At 43.1% G+C, this 22,457-nt stretch overlaps 1 protein-coding gene across 1 annotated transcript in view; it reads left to right on the top strand.

The window, feature by feature from the left end:
- The window catches only part of BAIAP2L2 (BAR/IMD domain containing adaptor protein 2 like 2), a 191,175-nt gene that overhangs the window by 132,408 nt on the left and 36,310 nt on the right, over positions 1-22,457 (top strand). Inside the window, exons 8-12 of the mRNA XM_075833680.1 lie at positions 786-920; positions 1,094-1,205; positions 1,291-1,519; positions 21,145-21,201; positions 21,347-21,506. Of these exons, the coding sequence (XP_075689795.1) occupies positions 786-920; positions 1,094-1,205; positions 1,291-1,519; positions 21,145-21,201; positions 21,347-21,506 (693 nt within the window). The remainder of the gene's footprint in view (positions 1-785; positions 921-1,093; positions 1,206-1,290; positions 1,520-21,144; positions 21,202-21,346; positions 21,507-22,457) is intronic.

Genomic DNA, 22,457 nt, shown 5'->3' with positions numbered 1-22,457 from the left:
CTTAATTTATTCATACAGCGTCCGTCACTGTGATAAATTTGGCACAGTTTCTGCCTGTTTGGTCTAGTTTCAGACTGTCAATCTTTAAGAAAGTATTAATAAATCTCCCCCATTTTTTTTAAATGAATCTCCCGCATTTTTTTCCCCAAAAAAATCTAAGTCCAGATAGATTATCAGTTGCAGTGGTAAAGGTAAAAGACTGCAGTTGGGATTTGATCAAACAAACTGGCTTATTAACACATGCATTTCTGATGTTTATTAACACCTGGAATTTGAAATAGCCTTCATGTGAAAATAAGGATAGATGCAGGGTTATTAAAGGAGCATTGCAGCAAATGAAGCTTATTTATTGTGTAATGAAAAGATGTGCAAATTTCCCTTATACTTTCTGTATTAATTTCGCACAGTTTTCAAGTTCTCTGCTTGTAGTCAGTCAATGGGAATCTTTATTGTTTACTACTAGTGGATAAAAATCTGTCCTGGTCATGTGATGAACACACAGGTGCATGGCTCGTTGAAGGATACAGTTCTGATAACCTGTGTGATCACCTCTTGATCACAACATATTTATATCCACTGGAAGTAAACAAGGAAGGTTCCTACTGAACAAAAGCAAGCAGTGATCCTGAAAACTGTGAGACCCTTCATCCTCAGCTATGTTGGAAACACCATCATCTTCCTAGAAGAATCCCACAGTGATACTTGGGGCTATTATGCAGAGTATGCCGTGAGTTAAAAAATATTGACATTATAATCTATATGTTTTTATTCCATCCTGTGTTTAGGCTCAGGGTGTGTTCAACACGCGATTGTCTTTCTGGAAAGAACAGATTGATGCAAGCAGAGCTCAGGCAGGTCCAGCTTCTCTGAGTTATACATCTGGTCGACCAACAACTAGCCCAAGGGACTCAATGACTATGGTAAGTCTTATTATAACAAGGAACTTTTGTAAAAATTCTATACATTGTAATCCCTCTGAACCCTACATTAAAAGTGGTCAATTTCATGAATCCTCAGGTTTACGTTTGTATCTACTTCCTGATTATTAAAGGGAATACTCCTAAAACATTGCATATTTCCATGTATCATTTAGACACCAAGATCTGTGGCTGATGTTTTATCCATGGTAAATCGCCAAGAACAGAATAATGTTAGAGGTCCGGTTGACACTACTACAAGAGGTCTCCAAAGGACACCGTCTAATGGTATCCAACACATTCATTTCTGACCTCATTCTCCTTGCTCTAATTTGAACATATTGTAAAAATATTTTTATTACCTCTCTTACAGTTACATCAGGTGGTTTTCGTTCTCGTTCTAGTTCCTTTGGTGAGGTGGCAGTTGCTGCAGTTGCAGCTGCGGCGGTGAATGTTGGAAATAGGAAGGTCCAGGCCATTGTAGACCACAAACCAGGAGAAAACCCTACCATGCTGCAATTTTCAAAAGGCAGTGTGATCACTGTCTTAGTGTCAGAAGCACGGAATGGTTGGCTGTATGGGAGACTCGATGCTCTATCCACGTATGTTGGGTTTAAGCAACAATATACATGCATCAATTTCATATATTACAGTACTGATGAAACCTCAGCATAATGGGTATTTTGATTATAACAGCTGTTGAAAAGATAATTGTACTTGGTACAAACACTACTAGTTGTACCGTTTGGTGTTGTGGTTATAAAGTGTAAGCTAAAGCTGGTCATAGAGCTAATAGTTACCAATAATGATCTGACTGTGTTAATGATGATTAATATAGAGGTTGTCATGTTTCCTAAGCAGCTATCTGATTGCTGCCGTCCTGTTGTTGGGATTCCTCTATGACAGGGGTGGGCAAACTTTTTGACTCGCGGGCCACAATGGGTTCTAAAATTTGACAGAGGGGCCGGGCCAGGAGCATTTGGAGGGAGTGTTTGGGCCGGATATACTAAAGCATTAAATGTAGTGTGTGCAAACCTCATAGCACAGTAAGAACACTACAACCCAATTTATTAACTGTCTTTCAAATGTGAAAAATAGCCCTTATCAGTTAATAAATTTGTCTCAAGGAATATGCAAGATATGGCATTTACATACTATTTCGCAGATACTGGGAGGAGGAAATGTAAATAGATTAAAATAACATACGCACTGTGATTTATCAAGAAAAAAGTTCTGTTGACTCTGTAAATTAGCTGCCAACCTCTGAGCAGTAGCCGCCCGTTCTTGTGTTGACTGCTTGCTAGCATAGTTTGCATGCTTCGTGGCAAAGTGACGGCTGATATTGTACTCTTTGAAAACCGAAGGGCTTAATGGTGACGTGAAACGAAGTGAAATAAAGAGAAATACGCGCCACATTAACCCCTTAATGACCGGGCCATTTTGCACGTTAATGACCAAGGATTATTTTTTGTTTTTTCATGGTCGCATTCCAAGAGTCGTAACTTTTTTTTATTACGTCGACATAGCCGTATAAGGGCTTGTTTTTTGCGGGACGAGTTGTATTTTGTAATTGCACCATTTTTAGATGCTTATAATATATTGATTAACTTTTATTAACTTTATTTTAGGAGAGAATTGAAAATAAGCAGCTATTCCAGCATTAATTTTCACGTTATAAATTTATGCCCTTTACTATGCAGCATAAATAACATGTTAACTTTATTCTACGGGTCGGCACGATTACGAGGATACCAAATATGTAAAGGTTTTATATGTTTTCCTATGTTTGCACAATAAAAACCCTTTTAGAAAAAAATTACTTGTTTTTGCATCGCCGCGTTCCAAGAGCCGTCATTTTTTTATTTTTCCGTCGATGTGACCGTATGTGGGCTTGATTTTTGCGGGCCAATGCGTAGTTTTCATTAGTACTATTTTGGGGTACATAGGACTTATAGATTAACTTTTATTTTATTTTTTATGGGGGGAATGGGAGAAAAGAGAGAATTTTGCCGTTGTTTTTTGCGGGTTTTTTGGACGCCGTACATCCGGCGGTTTCATTAATGTGTTCATTTTATTGGTCAAGTTGTTATGATCGCGGGGATACCATATATGTGTATGTGTGATTTGTTTTGACACTTTTACTGAATAAAACCACTTTTTGGGCAAAAAAAGTAGTTTTATTTGATTTTGACTGTAATTATTTTATTTTTTTTCAACAAACTTTATTTAACTGATTGACATTTTTTTTTTAAGTCCCACCAGGGGACTTCACTATGCGATGTGCCGATCGCATATATAATGCTTTGGTATACTTAGTATACCAAAGCATTATTGCCTGTCAGTGTAAAACTGACAGGCAACCTGTTAGGTCATGCCTCCGGCATCGCCAAACAGGCAGTTGCGGAAGACAGACCTGGGGGTTTTTGTTAGACCCCCGGCTGTCATGTAAACCCGACGGCGACCCGCGATTTGTTTGCGGGGGCGCCGATCGGGTGACAGAGGGAGCTCCCTCCCTCTGTCAAACACATTAGATGCCGCTGTCACTATTGACAGCGGCATTTAATGGGTTAAACTGCCGGAATCGGAGCGCGCTTCGATTCCGGCAGTTGCAGCAGGAGCCAGGCTGTGTATAACAGCCGTGCTCCTGCCGCTGATCGCGTGGGTACACTTGCAGTACCCGCGCCATCACAGGACGGATATATCCGTCCTCCTGCGCGAACTAGCAGCTGCTGAGGACGGATATATCCGTCCTTCGGCGTAACAACGGTCAATGTGTTTTGAGTGCGCCATCTATTGGGAAAACGTGGGCATTGCAGGGAAAGGGGAAAAAAAAGGAGGTTTTTACTATGATTTGGTCAAGTTCGGCGGGCCGGATTAAAAAGCCTAACGGGCCGTAGTTTGCCCATGTCTGCTCTATGATCATCAACTATGGTTGGGGAAGCTCACGCTCAATGCTCATTGAAGCATTACACATTGTCCCATTGTAATCTATCGGTCTTCCACTGATTTCAATGGACATGTTAGGTCTTCTAGAGTGAGAGCTACTTTGATCCAAAGCTTTCTCTATTTCCCATACTCGCCCTAATAAGGGATTGCCTACGATACTTAAACTATTGTTTTCTTAGTTGCTGCTGATCCGAATTATTAGCCCAAGAGGCTGAATGGCCAGATCTTATATGGCAGTATAAGTATGACATTAAAGCTCACTATACACATTAGATAGAAACTGCCAGAAATGATTGTTTCAGATGATTATTTGGCATTATTCAGTAATGTTCTTTTGCAGAAATGACAGATAATCTACTAAAACTTTGATTGTTTGATATTTAGCAATAGGCCATCACCAGATGACTGATGAGCCACCAATCTGTCTGCCTATTTATTTCTAATGTGTACGGCGAGCATCCTCCTCAACCACTAGATCAAACATCTGGATTTGAGATGTATGGTCAGTGTTAGTTATTTTTTATTTTTATCTTTTAATACTTTATTATAATCTTTATGTGGATATATCCGCCAAATCCAAGCAAAACCCCACAACAACATGAGATCGGGTATGTAATAACAATTGATACAATAGCATTACATTTATATTCTATGTTACAAATCCCAACTCACGGAAATGAGAAAGAAAAAAAGAAGAGAAGGAAAATAAAAATGGGCCCGCCGCACAGACAAATACCTCCAACTTTCCCAGTAGCCATATAGTAAGCCATGGTAGCCTCAGCCTAAGGAGCCCCACAGTAGGATACGATACACATTAGATTTCTGAAATTCCGCCCAAGGATACCATATTTTATAGAATCTATCATATGTGTCAGTCAAAGAAGAAATTTGATTTTCTATTTGCATGATATCGTTAACTTTAGAGACCCATAGAGAATGCGAAGGAGATGCAGTTTTCCTCCACATTAGTGGAATGCACATTCTCCCTGCCATGATTAAAAAACATAACCGCAATAGTTTATGAGAGATGATTGAAGTCTCAGGGTATGTGCACACGATGAGAGGCTTTTACGTCTGAAAAGACAGACTGTTTTCAGGAGAAAACGGCTGCGTCATTTCAGACGTAAATGCTGCTCCTCGTAATTTACAGCTGTCAAACGACGACGCGTAAATTACAGGTCGTCTGCACAGTACGTCGGCAAACCCATTCAAATGAATGGGCAGATGTTTGCCGACGTATTGTAGCCCTATTTTCAGACGTAAAACGAGGCATAATACGCCTCATTTACGTCTGAAAATAGGTCGTGTGAACCCAGCCTCAAAGTGACATAGAAGGAACAATGCCAGATTCAGGTCAAAACTAGCCCCGATAACTGCAAATAGTCTCTTTTATCCCCTCCCAAAAAGGAAATAACAAATGGCACTACCAAAAGTTGTGGAAAAGGGTGCAGATTTCATTCCAGCATCTCCAACATGTTGGATCAGCTGTTGGAATAAGGGCATGGAGGCGTAATGGCACCCTATAAAAAAATATAGTCATATAATCGAGCTGATCCAAATGACGCGGTACACCATAAAAGGCTCCTGCTCGCCAGTGTAGAAACCGCTATGTGCACAAAACAACCAATCGGTTAAAGTATATCTAACGGAGCAGTGTGCAAAACCATTTATAGCAGGGGTCTCAAGCACGCAGCATGCGCCCCTGAGGCTGTCATCTGCGGCCCGCGGGACACAGAGCCGCAAGTATCGGCTCTGCTCCGGGACAGTGTTATATGGACAGTGTTGTCAGGGTCTTCCCCAGAGCGGAGTCCTGGGTAGAGCACTAGTATAGGCTCCGCGCCAGGACTCTTTGGATTTCCCTGACATCGCTGTCCATATATAGACAGTGTTGTCAGGGTCTTCCCCAGAGCGGAATCCCGGGCAGAGTGCTAGTATGGGCTCTGCTACGGGACTCTGTGGAATCCCCGGACATTGCTGTCCACATATGGACAGCGATGTCTAGGGCTTCCCCAGACCTGGACAGTGATGTCAGGAGCACAGCGGGAGTCCCAGGCATAGTGCTAGAAGCGGCTCTGCTCAGGGACTCCAGCTTTGGGCAAGCCCCTGACATAACTGTCCATATATGGCACTGTGGCAGCATCTACAGAGGGCACTGTGGCAGCATCTACAGAGGGCACTGTGGCAGCATCTACAGAGGGCACAGTGGCAGCATCTACAGAGGGCACTGTGGCAGCATCTACAGAGGGCACTGTGGCAGCATCTACAGAGGGCACTGTGGCATTATCTACAAGTGGGTGTGTGGCAGTATCTGCAGAGGACACTGTGGCATTATCTAGGGGTGTGTTGCATTGTCTACAGAGGGCACTGTGGCATTATCTACAGAGGGCACTGTGGCCTTATCTAGGGGTGTGTTGCATTATCTACAGAGGACACTGTGGCAGCATCTACAGAGGACTCTGTGGCAGCATCTACAGAGGGCACCGTGGCAGCATCTACAGAGGGCACTGTGGCAGTATCTACAGAGGGCACTGTGGCAGCATCTACAGAGGGCACAACGGCAGCATCTACAGAGGGCACAGTGGCAGCATCCACAGAGGGCACTGCGGCAGCATCCACAGAGGGCACTGCGGCAGCTTCCACAGAGGGCACTGCGGCAGCATCCCCAGAGGGCACTGCGGCACTATCTAAAAAGGGGCTGCCCAATCTTGACATGTGTGCTAACTGAGTCGCCGGACTGCATTTAGCAACACTTAAACTGGAAAGCTGGATTGTTGAAATAAGCACGTGGAGAAATATCTCAAATTTTAAACCTAGCGGTATTATTATAGCAATGTAGTAATATTATTATAGTAATATAGTGTTATAGTAGTTCAAATAACTAATTGATTAACAATAATTTTGTATTGTATCAAATTTGAAAGTAATGCGGCCCGTCAACTTCCCATTTTTTCTATATGCGGCCCACTTACCCGGCCAAGTTTGGGACCCATGGGTTAATATGTGGTGTATTTCACAGTATAATAGCACAAGTTTTGTACGTAGTATCTCTCTCTCCTCTCACAAATCAACTACAGTGAGAGGAGGGAGGGAAACTGTACAAATCCTGTGCTGTATTTTGTAAAAATAGGACTATAGTCACTGTGATAGGTATATCACAGTGACCATATGATCAGGGACCAATTATAACGGTCACTGATCAGTTTCTATTTACAGGCAGAATATCTGCTTTTCACTCACAGCGCATGCGTGCGCCATTATTTCCCGGAGTTTGGAAAGAGAGGATGGGGGGCACGATCGCTGGTGGTGGGGGCATAAGAATTAGTTTTTTATCTTCTCTCACAAAACATACATGGGAGCTAACCCTCCTCAGGTCACCACTAATTTATTCTGAAATAATGCCGTAAAATGGCAATTGCATTGGTATAAAGTCCGTTAGTGGCTGTCGTAAAAACACTTATGAGCGGTCACTAACGGGTTAAATCTTCTTTGATGGCATGTACACACTTGTAATTCTGTTAGAACCCAATAAACCAAAACATATTTATAGTAACATAGTTTGTAAGGCCGAAGAAAGACATATGTCCATCTAGTTCAGCCTATAATTCTATAATGTTGATCCAGAGGTAGGCAAAACCCCCATGAAACAAAAGCTAATTTTCCTCATACTAGGGAAAAATTATTTCCTGATTTCAAAATCTGAATAAATCATTGGATCAATGACCTGTCTAAAGTAATCTAGTAACCATAACTTGTAATATTATTATACTCAAGAAAGGCATTTAGGTTTCTCTTGAATTCTTTCAGTGAATTCACTATAACAACTTTCTCTGGCAGAGAGTTCCATAGTGTCACTGCTCTTACAGTAAAGAATTCCCTTCTATGTTTGTGTAGAAACCTCCTTTTCTCTGTACGTAGAGGATGCACCTTGTTATAGTTACAGTCCTGGGTGTTAATAGATCTGTAGAGAGATCTCTGTACTGACTTTTGACATATTTATACATAGTTATTAGGTCACCTCTCCAACTTTTTACTAAACGAAAGAACTCTATTTTTCTGGGCACTGTAGTCCATTTATTACTTTAGTTGCCTGCCTTTGAACATGAACAAGCTCTACTAGGTCTTATTTGTGTACTGATGCCCAATACTGTATACAATATTCCATGTGCGGTCTTACTAGAGATTTATAAAGTGGTTGAACTGTGTTAAGTCTTGTGCACCCCTTTTGATGCACCCCATGATCATATTTGCCTTGACAGCAGCTGCTTGACATTTATTGCTACGGTTAAGTTTACTGTCAACTAAAATTCCTAAGTCCTTTTCCATGTCAGTTTTAGGATATATGTAAAAAATATCCAAATAGGAATCTCTGACTAGTGTAACCAAGAAAATTATACACGGTGCCATCCCAGAGGAATAAGACTATGAAAAAAACAAAACAGAAAAAATATATCTAAGACATATCCAGTACTCATCAAAGTAATGAAAAATTTAAATTTTTATTAATTTAAATATATGAAATAAGATGAAAAACCATCCCCCCGCAAAGTGCCAAACAAATGGATCCAATTAAAATACCACCTGGCCAGGTGTTTCTATAAAGTACCAGAAACAAATTTAGGCAATAACCATACAATGATCATGCAGAAAAATATCCACATATGTACATATATAAAAATACATGTGCACGGGACATGGATGATGTACCGATATACAGGCTTAAGATACAGAATTTAACAATTATAATGGTGTAAAGGCCCTGCAGAATGCATTAAAACGTTTGATCCAGAACCTATCAACATAAACAATGGAAATGGAGTATCAAAGGAGTAATGAATTGCTGAAGGTATACTGTATCTGACAGATTTGACGATCCACTTTATTTAGCATTGAAGGTGCATATGTTTCACAGGCAAACCCGTTTCCAAAAGTGGATCGCATTGCGTCCTTGTTTTCTAACGGAACTATGCAAGGACACTTTTATCAGCCAAAAATCGTGCAATCGTGCATCTTTGACATACTCCCTCCGCTTAGATTATTTGTTTTTGATCATTATATTATTTATCATTTTATTATTTGCTATTTCACTTTTATTCAATTTAACTTTTAGTTTTGGATTCACTAGCTTCAGAAATATAAATAGTAAATATATAATATTATAAAATATCAAACAATATGTGAATTGGCGTTTTTGGTCCCCTTTGGGTCAGCTGTGTTTCCAGCACCCCATTTGATTGCCAACCCTTACGGAACCCACACTTACCCCTCCATCTTTTCCATCGTCTCAAATATTGGCGTTTAATAAACTATTTGATTAACAAGGAGTTATCCACATATTTTTTGGGTGTCAGTCTCTGCTTGTTACTTGGATTTAGATCCGTAAATTTACATATGGAATTCTATATTCCTCTTATAGCATGGTCTATAATTAATTATTTTTTGTCTTGGTTGGTGGGGACCCAGTCTGACGGCTTTTTTTTAGCCCCTGACCTGCTCCCTGGCATCCAAGACGGATTTGTCTCAGCCTCCTTCCTTTTTCTCTCTATCCTCCCTCTTATTGTCTAAGATATTTCTATACAAAATGTCCTGATAAGTTATATGATTTCGTAATTTATAATCTGTCTATGCATGAGGTTATCTAATATTTTCCATTTAATATGGCCATCCAATTTTTCTCCCCCCCCCCTTTTTTTTTCATTTTCCCTCTTCATTTTATTAGATTTGTTATTTTTTATTTTAGCAGGGAGAGGGATACCTCTCTCAATACACTCATGGTATTTTTCTTTTGATTTTCTATGTGAACATTGGTTCATTATTGTAGTTGACAGATATTAATCTTTATAAAATGTGGAAGTTTTCTATTCAGATATTTTCGTAAGAAATATACACTATGTTTATGTAATAGATTTGCCTGACACAGCTTCTTTGTCGACGCCCGTGATTAATCAGCCTGCATCTGTGCCTAGGTCTGTTAGAGTGACTCGATCTGCTACCACTCAGGCTGGGAGGCTGAGGAGTGGGAGAACCTATCACAGCCTGGCCAGACGGCGCTAGCTCCCGCCCTCTGTCTATTTATACCTTCATTTCCTGCTCCTCCTTTGCCTGTGATTCTGTCTGGTTTCCTGGCTCTGCTGCTCGTGCTTGTACTATTGTCCTCTGCTTCAAATTGACCCTGGCTTTACTGACTACTCTCCTGCTCTGCGTATGGTACCTCGTACACTCCTGGTTTGACTCGGCTCGTTCACTACTCTTGTTGCTCACGGTGTTGCCGTGGGCAACTGCCCCATTTCCCTTAGCTTCTGTGTACCCTTGTCTGTTGGTCTGTCATGCACTTATTGAGCGTAGGGACCGTCACCCAGTTGTACGCCATCACCTAGGATGGGCCGTGCAAGTAGGCAGGGTAGTGGCGGGTAGATTAGGGCTCACCTGTCTGTCTCCCTACCCCGTCATTACATAATCACAGGCCCAAATACCTTTTCTACCCTGGTCCCTGACACACTATGGACCCCCTTGAGGCCCTGGCTCAGCAAATGCAGGGTCTTTCCCTACAGGTCCAAGACCTGGCTCAGAGGTGCAACCAGCGTGATGCTACCCTGGTAGTGCCCCCAACTCACCTCTAGAACCCCACCTCAAGTTGCCTGACCGGTTCTCAGGGGACCGGAAGACTTTTTTCTCCTTCCGGGAGAGTTGTAGGCTCTATTTCCGTTTAAGGCCCCACTCCTCAGGTTCTGAGAACCAGCGAGTGGGTATAATTATGTCCCGGCTCCAGGACGGACCGCAGGAATGGGCCTTCTCCTTGGCTCCTGACGCCCCTGAACTATTGTCTGTTGTTTTTTTTTTCCCGCTCTCGGGCTCATATATGACGAGACTGATAAAACTGCCTTTGCCGAGAGTCAGCTGGTGACCTTACGTCAGGGTAAGAGACCTGTTGAGGACTACTGTTCTGACTTTAGGAAGTGGTGTGTAGCTTCTAGGTGGAATGACCCTGCCTTGAGGTGCCAGTTTAGATTGGGTCAGTCGAACGCCCTGAAAGACCTGTAAGTTAGTTAGTTATCCCTCTTCGGTCTCTCTAGATCAGGTTATGGATTTAGCGGTACGTCTTGACCGACGTCTCAGGGAACGACGACTTGAACGTTTTTGTGCCTTTTCCTCTGACTCCCCTATGATGGCTCCAGAGGTTCCGTTGCTTCGTTCTTCCACAGAAAAATCAGATGAACCTATGCAACTCGGGGCCTCCGTGTCTCCCCAACAACGTAGAGAGTTCCGCAGGAAGAATGGTCTCTGCTTCTACTGTGGGGATGACAAGCATCAAGTGAACGACTGTCCTAGGCATAAGAATAAGCAGCCGGAAAACTTCCACGCCTAAGTGACCATCGGGGAGGTCGCTTGGGCGCACAGGTATTTCCCGTAAATATGAAGCCTAATAAAATCTTGCTTCCCTTTCAGGTCTCTTTTGGTGGTAGGTCTGCCTCCGGCAGTGCCTTCGTGCCTTCTGCAAATATTATGTCTGTGGAATTTGCTATGTCTCTTGCTATGCCTTTAATTGATTTGCCTAACCCTGTCCCGGTAGTGGGTATCGACTCCACTCCACTTGCTAATGGTTATTTTACACAGCATACCCCTGTATTTGAACTCATGGTTGGCTCCATGCATTTGAAGCAGTGTTCTGTGTTGGTGATGCAGGGATTATCGTCCGATTTGGTTTTAGGCCTTCCTTGGTTGCAGATGCATAATCCCACGTTTAACTGGAATATTGGGGATCTTACTAAATGGGGTAATGAATGCATGACTTCCTGTTTTTCTATTAATTTGGTTTCTCTCGCTGAGGAGGTGAACACTCTACCTGAGTTAATTCAGGACTTCGCTGATGTTTTTTCTAAAAAAGCCTCCGAAGAGTTACCTCCTCATAGAGAGTACGATTGTACAATCGATTTGGTACCAGGAGCTAAGCTCCCTAAAGATATTTAATCTCTCTTGTCCTGAACGTGAAGCCATGAGAGAATATATCCAGGAAATCCTGGCCAAGGGTTACATCTGCCCCTCTACTTCTCCGGTAGGTGCTGGCTTCTTCTTCGTAGGGAAGAAGGATGGTGGTCTTAGGCCATGCATCGATTATCGGAACTTGAATAAGGTCTCTGTAAGGAACCAATATCCCCTTCCTTTGATTCTTGATCTCTTCAATCAGGTTCAGGAGGCCCAATGGTTCTCTAAGTTTGATCTTCGGTGTGCTTATAACCTTATCCGAATCAGGGAAGGGGATGAGTGGAAGACTGCGTTTAACACGCCCGAAGGTCATTTTGAATACCTCGTCATGCCCTTTGGGTTGTGTAATGCTCCCGCTGTCTTCCAGAATTTCATAAATGAGGTTTTAAGAGACTACCTGGGGGTATTTCTTGTAGTGTAGCTTGATGATATACTTGTGTTTTCCAAGGACTGGTCCTCCCACATTGAGCATGTCAGGAAGGTGCTCCAGGCCCTTAGGGAAAACAAACTCTTTGCTAAAACTGAAAAATGTGTGTTTGGGGTGCAGGAGATACAATTTTTGGGTCAAATTCTCACTCCTAACATATTCCGCATGGACCCTGCCAAGGTTCAGGCTGTTGCGGAATGGGTCCAACCTGCCTCCCTGAAGGCTTTACAGTGCTTCCTGGGGTTCGCTAATTATTACAGGAGATTTATTGTTAACTTCTCGGTCATCGCTAAGCCTCTTACGGACCTTACTCGCAAGGGTGCTGATCTCCTCCACTGGCCTCCGGAGGCGGCTCAGGCTTTTGAGGTCCTTAAGAGGTGCTTTGTCTCTGCCCCAGTGCTGATTTAGCTTAACCAAATGCTGCCATTCATCGTGGAGATTGACGCCTCCGCAGTGGGAGTGCTTGCTGTCTTGTCCCAGGGTACCAGGGGTCTTACCCATCTCCGTCCCTGTGCCTACTTCTCCAGGAAGTTCTCCCCCACTGAGAGTAACTATGACGTTGACAACCGTGAACTCTTAGCCATTAAATGGGCATTTGAAAAGTGGCGCCACTTCCTGGAGGGGGCTAGGCACCAGGTAACGGTCCTTACCGAAAACAAGAATCTGGTTTTCCTAGAATCTGCCCAGAGTCTAAACCCAAGACAAGCTCGATGGGCATTGTTTTTTACTAGATTCAACTTTTTGGTCACCTATACGGCTGGGTCTAAAAATATTAAAGCTGATGCACTATCGTGTAGCTTCATGGCCATCCCTCCTCCTGAGGAGGATCCTGCTTGTGTTTTGACCCCAGGTATAATCATATCCTCTGTTGATTCTGACTTAGTCTCCGAAATTGCGGCTGATCAAGGTTCAGCTCCCGAGAACCTTCCTGAGAACAAGCTGTTTGTTCCCCTGCAATTCCGGCTAAGGGTACTCAGGGAGAATCATGACTTTGCACTATCTGGCCATCCAGGCATCCTGGGTACCAAACACCTAATTTCTAGAACCTATTGGTGGCCTGGGTTGCTTAAAGACGTTAAGGCCTACGTTGCCGATTGTGAAACTTGTGCTAGGTCCAAGACTCCCAGGTCCCAACCAGCGGGCTTACTTTGCCCACTCCCCAGAGACCCTTGACCCATATCTCCATGGATTTTATCACCGATCTGCCTCTATCCCAAGGCAAGTCAGTGGTGTGGGTTGTAGTAGACCGTTTCAGCAAGATGTCCCACTTTGTACCCCTCAAGAAACTACCCAATGCCCAGATGTTAGCTACCTTGTTTGTCAAACACATCCTGCGTCTCCATGGGGTTCCTGTCAATATTGTTTCTGACAAAGGGGTACAATTTGTTTCATTGTTTTGGAGAGCCTTCTGTAAGAAGTTGGAGATTGACCTGTCCTTCTACTCGGCCTTCCATCTTGAAACTAATGGCCAAACTGAGAGGACTAATCAGTCTCTAGAACAATATTTAAGGTGTTTTATCTTTGACTGTCAAGATGATTGGGTCTCCTTCATTCCCCTCGCCGAATTTTCCCTTAATAACCGGGTCAGTAACTCGTCGGGGGTCTCCCCCTTTTTCTGTAATTTTGGGTTTAATCCACGGTTCTCCTCCGTTTCACCTGGTGGTTCCAACAATCCCGAGGTAGATGTCATTCATCGGGAACTGTGCACAGTCTGGGCCCAGGTTCAGAAGAACCTTGAGGCGTCCCAGAGCATCCAAAAGACTCAGGCAGATAAGAGACGTTCTACTAACTCCTTGTTTGTGGTCGGGGATCTGGTGTGGCTGTCCTCAAAAAATTTGCGCCTTAAAGTCCCGTCCAAAAAATTTGCTCCCCGGTATATAGGGCCGTACAAGATCATTGAGGTCCTTAACCCTTGTCTCCTTCCGGCTGGAGTTACCCCCGTCCTTTCAGATTCACAACGTGTTCCATGCCTCTCTCCTGAAAAGATGCTCCCCGTCCTTGGCTACCTCGAGGAAACCTCCGGTCCCTGTTCTCACTCCTGAAGGGGTAGAATTCGAGGTGGCCAAGATTGTGGACAGCAGGATGGTCCAGGACTCCCTCCAGTACCTGGTCCATTGGAGAGGTTACGGGCCTGAGGAGAGGACTTGGGTACCCGCCCGGGATGTTCACGCCGGGTTATTGCTTAGGAAGTTCCATCTTCGGTTCCCCAACAAGCCAGGTCCACCTAGGAAGGGTCCAGTGGCCCCACATAAAAGGGGGGTACTGTAATGGATTTGCCTGACACAGCTTCTTTGTCGACTGGGAGTAACTCGATCTGCTACCACTCAGACTGGGAGGCTGAGGAGTGGGAGAACCTAACACAGCCTGGCCAGACGGAGCTAGCTCCCGCCCTCTGTCTATTTATACCTTCATTTCCTGCTCCTCCTTTGCCTGTGATTCTGTCTGGTTTCCTGGCTCTGCTGCTCCTGCTTGTACTATTGTCCTCTGCTTCAAATTGACCCTGGCTTTACTGACTACTCTCCTGCTCTGCGTATGGTACCTCATACACTCCTGGTTTGACTCGGCTCGTTCACTGCTCTTGTTGCTCACGGTGTTGCCGTGGGCAACTGCCCCATTTCCCTTAGCTTCTGTGTACCCTTGTCTGTTGGTCTGTCGTGCACTTATTGAGCGTAGGGACCGTCGCCCAGTTGTACGCCGTCGCCTAGGATGGGTCGTGCAAGTAGGCAGGGACTGAGTGGCGGGTAGATTAGGGCTCACCTGTCTGTCTCTCGACCCCATCATTACAGTATATTTAAGAGTTGACCAGTGAAGAAAATAATGTTCTTAGGAAGGGTTTGTCATTTGTCCCTACTAATAGGTTTGACCTTTTTGCGTGGGTCAAAGATCTAAATATATTTATAAGGAAATTGAAATGGAAAAAGTTCTGTCCAGTGCAGAATTGGGGATTCAGGAAGAGCATCTTCCACATGTCAGAGTCCTTGAGGGACTATAGGATGAATGACAGAGGGGTTTGGGTGAGGGACCATTCACTGATTTGAGGGTACCCTCAACCAAGAACCCACCCCTCAATGACAACACTATGATGGATGTCTTCTTGTAAGTGGTCACTGATTAACTAAGGAAATTGGAGGTTGATATATTTATGAATTACAATTTGTCTTGGGAGGATATGTTGGCTTTGCAGACCTTGGAGAAAGACTCTAAAATTATAGTCAAACCCTCCGATAAGGGGCGGGGGGATGTGGTCATTATGGATCGTACACAATATAGTGAAATGTGCATGAATATCCTCAAGGATAAGCTGTGCTATCACGTGTTGGCGGAAAATTCCACAGCTAGATATTTAGCGGAACTTAAATGTATTTTGGTTGAGGCTAAGCGTGATAAGACCATTGACAGTAGTGATATGGCATTTTTTTTTTTTTGGAACTGCCCACAGGAGGCCACATTTTACAGTCTACCTAAGGTCCACAAGGGACTTTTCCCCAATTGTGGGGCTGTGGAGTATTTCCTCCAGGATAGAGGGACCTATTTTCATTCACACAACCAGTTTGTCATGAAATTACTTTGGTTTATATTGGAACACAACTTATTTCTATTTGATCATAAAATCTTCCACCAGCTCAGGGGGATGGCAATGGGGAGTCCTTGTGCCCCCACCTATGCAAACCTCTTCCTGGGCTGATGGTAGAAGGAGTTTGTGTTTTGTGTGGAAATGGAGAAGTATACCTCCTTCATCTTGATGTGGCTCAGATTCATTGATGACGTATTTATTCTTTGGTCAGGAACATCTGGTGAGTTCAAGGAATTTGAATCCATTCTTAACATCAATGATCTGGGCCTTTTTTTTTTTACCTCTGAAATGAAAGAGAGGGATATTACATTACTTGATATCAAGATAGAGAAAATGGATCTGGGCTATATTCGTACGGAAATGTTCATAAAAAGTACTGCAACAAATAATCTATTGGGATGGGATAGTTGGCACCCGATACCCCTTAAAAGAGGTATACCTAAGGGGCAGTACATTAAAGCCAGACAAAACTGCTCTACAATATCAGACTTTAAGATGTCAGCGAGAGGTCTTAAAGAGAGATTTGAATGTATGGGATACCCCAGTGGTATACTGAAGACAACATACCAACAGGCTTTGGGGGCGAAGAGAGAGTCTAGAGAAGGAGGAGATTATCAGAGTAATAGGGACCTATGACGTTGCACATCAGGACGTCAGGAGGATCCTTAATTCCTACTGGGGCATTCTTAAAGCAGACCCAGATGTAGGTAACCTTGTTGGGGACAGCCCTCAGATTACGATCAAAAGAGGTCGGAACATCAAAGATAGACTAGTACATAGTCATCTGGAGGCTGGGAATACTACAACTTGGCTGTCAACAACACTTAAGGGGACGTTTCGTTGTGGCATGTGCAAAGCATGCAGCTCTATTCTGAATACTAAAGTCTTCAAGAGTAAGACCACAGGAGAAGTTTTTCATACGAGATCCTTTATCAATTGCTTAACTAAAGGGGTGGTGTATCTCATTACCTGTGTTTGTGAAATGCAGTATGTAGGGAAGACCAAAAGAGAATTTAGGTGTAGAATTAGGGATCATGTATACGACATTATTAGAAAGGAAGACACCTCTGTCTCCAGGCATGTATGGGAATGCCATTCAGGGGACCCAATGGTCCTCAAATTCCACTGAATGGAACATATTAAACCACCTGTTAGAGGGGGTGACTGGGACAGGAGGATCTTGCAGAAGGAGGCCCAGTGGATCCTGAGGATGCAAACCATCAGACCACTGGGCCTTAAGTCAAATATCCTATCTCTCCTTCCTTTAAATTTGGCAATTTCTTTTATATGCCTATCTCTTTGTCTCCTCTTGGACATCATAATCATGGTAAGGCTGTGTTTCAATTACTTGTTTCCGTGCCGCCCCACATACTAACATTTAGTGCCCTCTAAGTCACATAATGCAATATCACAAGAGTTACATTAGAATAATCACCAACTATGTCGAATGTTTATTTAGTTTGAGTATTCAGGCACTGCAATATGTAGCGTTAGCCTGTTATTCTCATCTGTTAAGAAACCCTCTCTATCAACTTTTTATTAGGTCCAACACTTTCAGACCATGCACTTCGTATTTATTAAATTTTCCTTTGTGTTGTTGATTAGCGGTGTATGTCCGGCCGCCTGAAGCTCCCCTGGTGACAACTGAAGCTATTCTATTGGTCGGGACGTTACTAAGGGGCTGTCCTATATGGTGGATGTCAGCTTGACGTAATACACACCTATTGGTGCAGGTACCGATGACGCGACCTGAGTAGGCAGGGCTAAGCCTTATTAGGCTCTAGGGTTTCCCCGGCGCACGCTAGACCAGTCATCAGTGTCCAGTTCACGCCGGAAAACAAACACAGCATAATATGTGCTGACCGGCATTTAGAATTATTTAGGCAACTATGTATCCCTGAGGAAGCTCCCCTGATGATACAGGGGCGCAGAAACGCGTAGGGAATTTTGTTTTTTAATGGCAAACAGACCAGCATTAGATTTATTACTGCTTTTGTATAGTCTCGTATTGGTGCATGAACATTACTAATATATCTCAGACACTTTATCTAAGGCTTGGGAACTTCACTTTGTTATGGCAAACAGACCAGTATCACATTTGATTGCCTTTGTATAGTGTCGCATTAATTTATGTACATTGAACGAATATATCTCAGACACTTTATCAAGGACTTATCTGTGTTGCCAACACCTGTACTCAGATCCTTTTGGCATTAGTGCCCAATTTTTTAGATTAATAAGAATAAAATTATTTTAAACGTTTACACAGGCAGTGCATTTTTATTTACAATTTAAACGTACACTATCTACACTGAATTTTTTGGAATATATATACAATGTACTATCAATATGTATGGAGGTTTTGGTTGCTCCATGGATGAATAGCCAAATTTAAAAAAATATTTATATTTAATTATAAATAGGTAATATACCTTTAAATCTATTTCTATAAAACAATTGAATGCTGGGAACGAGACCCAGCGGCTCTGAGGAAGTCCCAATGGGGATGAAACGTATCAGCCATAGCCTATTGCGTAGTTGTGAGCAGGGGCGTAACTAGGAAAGACTGGGCCCCATAGCAAACTTTTGACTGGGGCTCCCCTCTGCTGGGTATCACACCCCCCCTCTTGTAGATAGTGCCTCCCTATAGATTCCACTTCCCTATAAATAGCACCATACACAGCCCCTGTAGATAACGTCTTACAGCCCCAAATCCCCCCTGTAGTTAATGTCATACAGCCCCCCTGTAGATAACGCCACACAGACCCCCCTGTAGATAACGCCATACAGACATCCCCCTGTAGATTACGCCGTACAGACCCCCCTTGTAGATAACGCCATACAGAGTCCCCCCTGTAGATAACGACATACAGAGTCCCCCCTGTAGATAACGCCATACAGACCCCCTGTAGATAATGCCATACAGAACCCCCCCTGTTGATAACGCCATACAGACCCCCTGTAGATAACGCCATACAGACCCCCCTGTAGATAACGCCATACAGACCCCCTCCCCTGTAGATAACGCAATATAGCCCCCCCTGTAGATAACGCCATACAAACCCGCCCCTGTAGATGACGCCATATCGAATCCCCCTGTAGATAACGCCATACAGACCCCTACTGTAGATAACGCCATATAGCCCCCCCATAAAAAAACGGCCTATAGTTTGTCCTACAAAAGACATACATCCCCTATCCACAGGATAGGGGATACATGTGTGATCGCTGGCAGCGATAAGGAGAGCGGGGGACCGAAAGTCCCCCGAAGTTCTCCATGACAAACCTCGGACTTCCGGCGTCTGCGCAGTTCAATAAAAATGAAAGGAGCGCTGGTTACGCATGTGCACAAGCGCGAACGGTGCGCAAGTCATTTCTATGGAGCTGCAGACAGACCCCGGAAGCCTGAGGCTTGTCATGGAGAACTTCGGGGGACTTTTGGTCCCCCGTTCTCCTTATCACTGGGTGTCCCAGCGATCACACATGTATCCCTTATCCTGGGGGGGCCCTGTGCCGGCGGGTGGCATGTGCCCCCTCATTCTGCGGGCCCCGTAGCAGCCGCTACGGCTGCTATAGCAGTAGTTACGCCACTGGTTGTGAGTGACATCATCACACATCTCTCCCTCAGCGTATTTGAATGTTACAACACGCTGAGAAACATACCACACCGCTTGCCATCCTGGCCTCCAGAAACCAGGCTCCGTACGTTTGGGACCATATTTAAATCTTGGTGCTTTGCAACCGTCTATTAGAAGGATTATCTTTCAAAGGCATGGAAGTTATTTGAGTGGAGGATTTGATTATATGCTTGGAAGAACATAGCTATCCACTTATTTGTCCACCTGCTGCTAAACAGAGGAGCTGCGTTACACTCTGTCCTGAACTGAATGGAGAACATTGATAGATAAGTATTATCAAATCCCTCTTTTCTTAGCATTGACTTATTGCACGATTTTTGGCTGATAAAAGTGTCCTTGCATTGTTCCGTTAGAAAACAAGGACGCAATACGATCCACTTTTGGAAACGGGTTTGCCTGTGAAACATCTTGAATCTTGAAACATCTTGAAGCACCTTGAATGCCAAATAAAGTGAATCTGTCAGATATACCTTCAGCAATTCATTGCTCCTTGGCTATTACATTTCCATTTTTTATGTTGAGAGGTTGCATCTGGATGGAAAGTTTTAATGCATTCTGCAGGGCCTTTATACCATTATAATTGTTAAATCCTGTATCCTAGGCCTGTATATCGGTACATCATCTATGTCCCGTGCACATGTATTTTTATATGAGGATATTTTTCTGCATGATCATTGTATGGGAAAGTATCAAAACAGAGTTTTTTTACACTTTTTTTTACGTCGAAACCGCATCGGAAAACGCGCAGAAAAACGGCTGAAAATGCCTCCTATTGTTTTCAATGGGAGGCCGAGGTATTTTATCCCGAGAGCGGAAAAAATGGCTCGTGGGAAAAAGAAGGGACATGCCCTATCTTTGGGTGTTTACACCTCTGACCCCCCCATTGACATCAATGGGAGGCAGAGAAAGCGTATTTCGCTGCGTTTTTTGCCCACAGCGCTCAATGGCCCTGGGCGAAAAACACAGTGAAATTTGGCATGCAGGCAGAGCAAAAACAAAAACTCTGTGTGAACCCAGCATTAAAAAAAACTAGAGCTGATTTTTCCAGGCAGAATTTTCAGCCTGCAAAAAACTCTGTGTGAACAGGGCCGACTTATTTGCTGTGATTCTTTTAAAAGCAAGTCAGATTTTGCTGAAGCATTTATAACCCAATTGAATATATTTTAGTTGCATCTTAGCTATGACTTTATTAGAGGAAGTTTATATGTTGCTATTTAATGGAAATAATAACTTGCTGGATACAACTGCTTCTCCATTGTAAACACCATTTAGTGACGGATTGCAGCAATTTGATTGAAACATCTATAGGCTGCAGTTATATTTTGATTGTAATATTAATTTACAGCTTCACTGGTTAGAAAAGCCAAGCGAGTCTTTACTGAAATGACTGGTCTAATGGTTCTGTATCCCCTCTGTAGGATCTGTTTGTCATATTGAATGATTGGTGGTTACAGTGTTTGCGTTTGGTATATGCTGACAACATTTTTACCCTATAGCTCTGGAACCAATTATTTATGTTTTATTGACAGTGGACATTGTGTAGCAGTGTGATATAACTATTTTCTTTACAGTAACTCTGATATTTGCAGTCCTGAAAAGAGTACCGGAAGCAATATAATAGGTAATATGATCCCTAATTGTCCCTCCCTTTTGTCTTCATAGGACTGGCTGGTTTCCTGAGGCTTATGTAAAATCTATGGACACAGACCCTAATCCCAGGCAAGACACAATTCATAATTTATTAGGATGGGTGCAGTCTTTATTAATATATTAGAGTAATATAAATCATATCATACTGCAGTAAGTATAGTTTTGTATACCTGATAATCTGTTATACCATAACGGTATTGATCCGTCCATACAGGTCCTCTATGTTGCGTAGTGCACACAGTACCAGTGATCTCCTGGACGTTTCAGACAACATCCCCCAGCCGGACTACAGGCAGAATGTCTCAAATCAGAGACCTTCCATCAAAACTTCCAATCCAGCGCCTCCACCCCCTGCAATGAACAACAGTATTAAAGTAAATGCACCTGTCTTCACCTGCTTCACAAAATAGATACAACATAAGGCACATTATTGTTAAAATCTCTGATAAACATTTATAAGTCCAGAAACCATATATCGCAATAAAGTGTGCCATACACACTACAGCACTATATGGAACCAAAACGGCATCATATAGGATTGACTAACCATCTTCCCTGACAGTAGTCTTCTCAATGTAGAGACTGCTGAATATATTCTGAGAAAATACAGTCGAGGATGACCTCACATCATTATCGGGATCTGTATAGAGCATTCTTAAAAAAGTGGTTATCCAGGATTAGAAAAATATTGTGTTAGTTTAAGTCATCCACAAAGGCATGTGTTCTTTTGGTAGAATTGGTAAGAACATATTGGTCAGTAATAGCACAGGGTAGACTGGGGAACTGCATGCTTATACAACTAAAAATAAATGCTAGACACACACATATACAGTCAGTAATCGCCCCATCCCCTCCATAACTTTTATGTTACCTTTCATTTTCTTTTCTCCCCACACTTCATAACCTCAGATTCCGCATACAATCAACCTCCTCTCTCTTCTCAGCAGGGTCCCTTTAGCTCCATCCTCACATCCATGACACCTGAGCCACACCTCTGGTGGATACAGGATGACAGCTCTGACTGTTAAACGTATGATCATTATTGCCACTGTCAACCTTGCATGGAAGATCCCCACACTGTGTTAGATAGGGGAAGGGGGCTAGATATGTGCATATAGAAAGCTACAGTTTGAAAGAAAACTCACTGTAGGGAGTGGGTTAAAGTTGTGTGTGTGTGATTGACGTAAGGGATATATATACAGTAGATATAGAAATGATGTTACTGACATCGAAAATTGGTCAATGACTGCCAATGCAGAGGAAAGTGCTACTATAGTGCGACTATTCCTTACCCCTGAGCATGCTACATTGAGCATTCCCATCAC

Source organism: Rhinoderma darwinii, chromosome 7 (genome assembly GCF_050947455.1).
Source record: "Rhinoderma darwinii isolate aRhiDar2 chromosome 7, aRhiDar2.hap1, whole genome shotgun sequence".
NCBI classification, from domain to species: domain Eukaryota; kingdom Metazoa; phylum Chordata; class Amphibia; order Anura; family Rhinodermatidae; genus Rhinoderma; species Rhinoderma darwinii.
The sequence above is the reverse complement of the archived record's forward strand: the minus strand, read 5'-3'. Positions and strand labels throughout refer to the sequence as shown.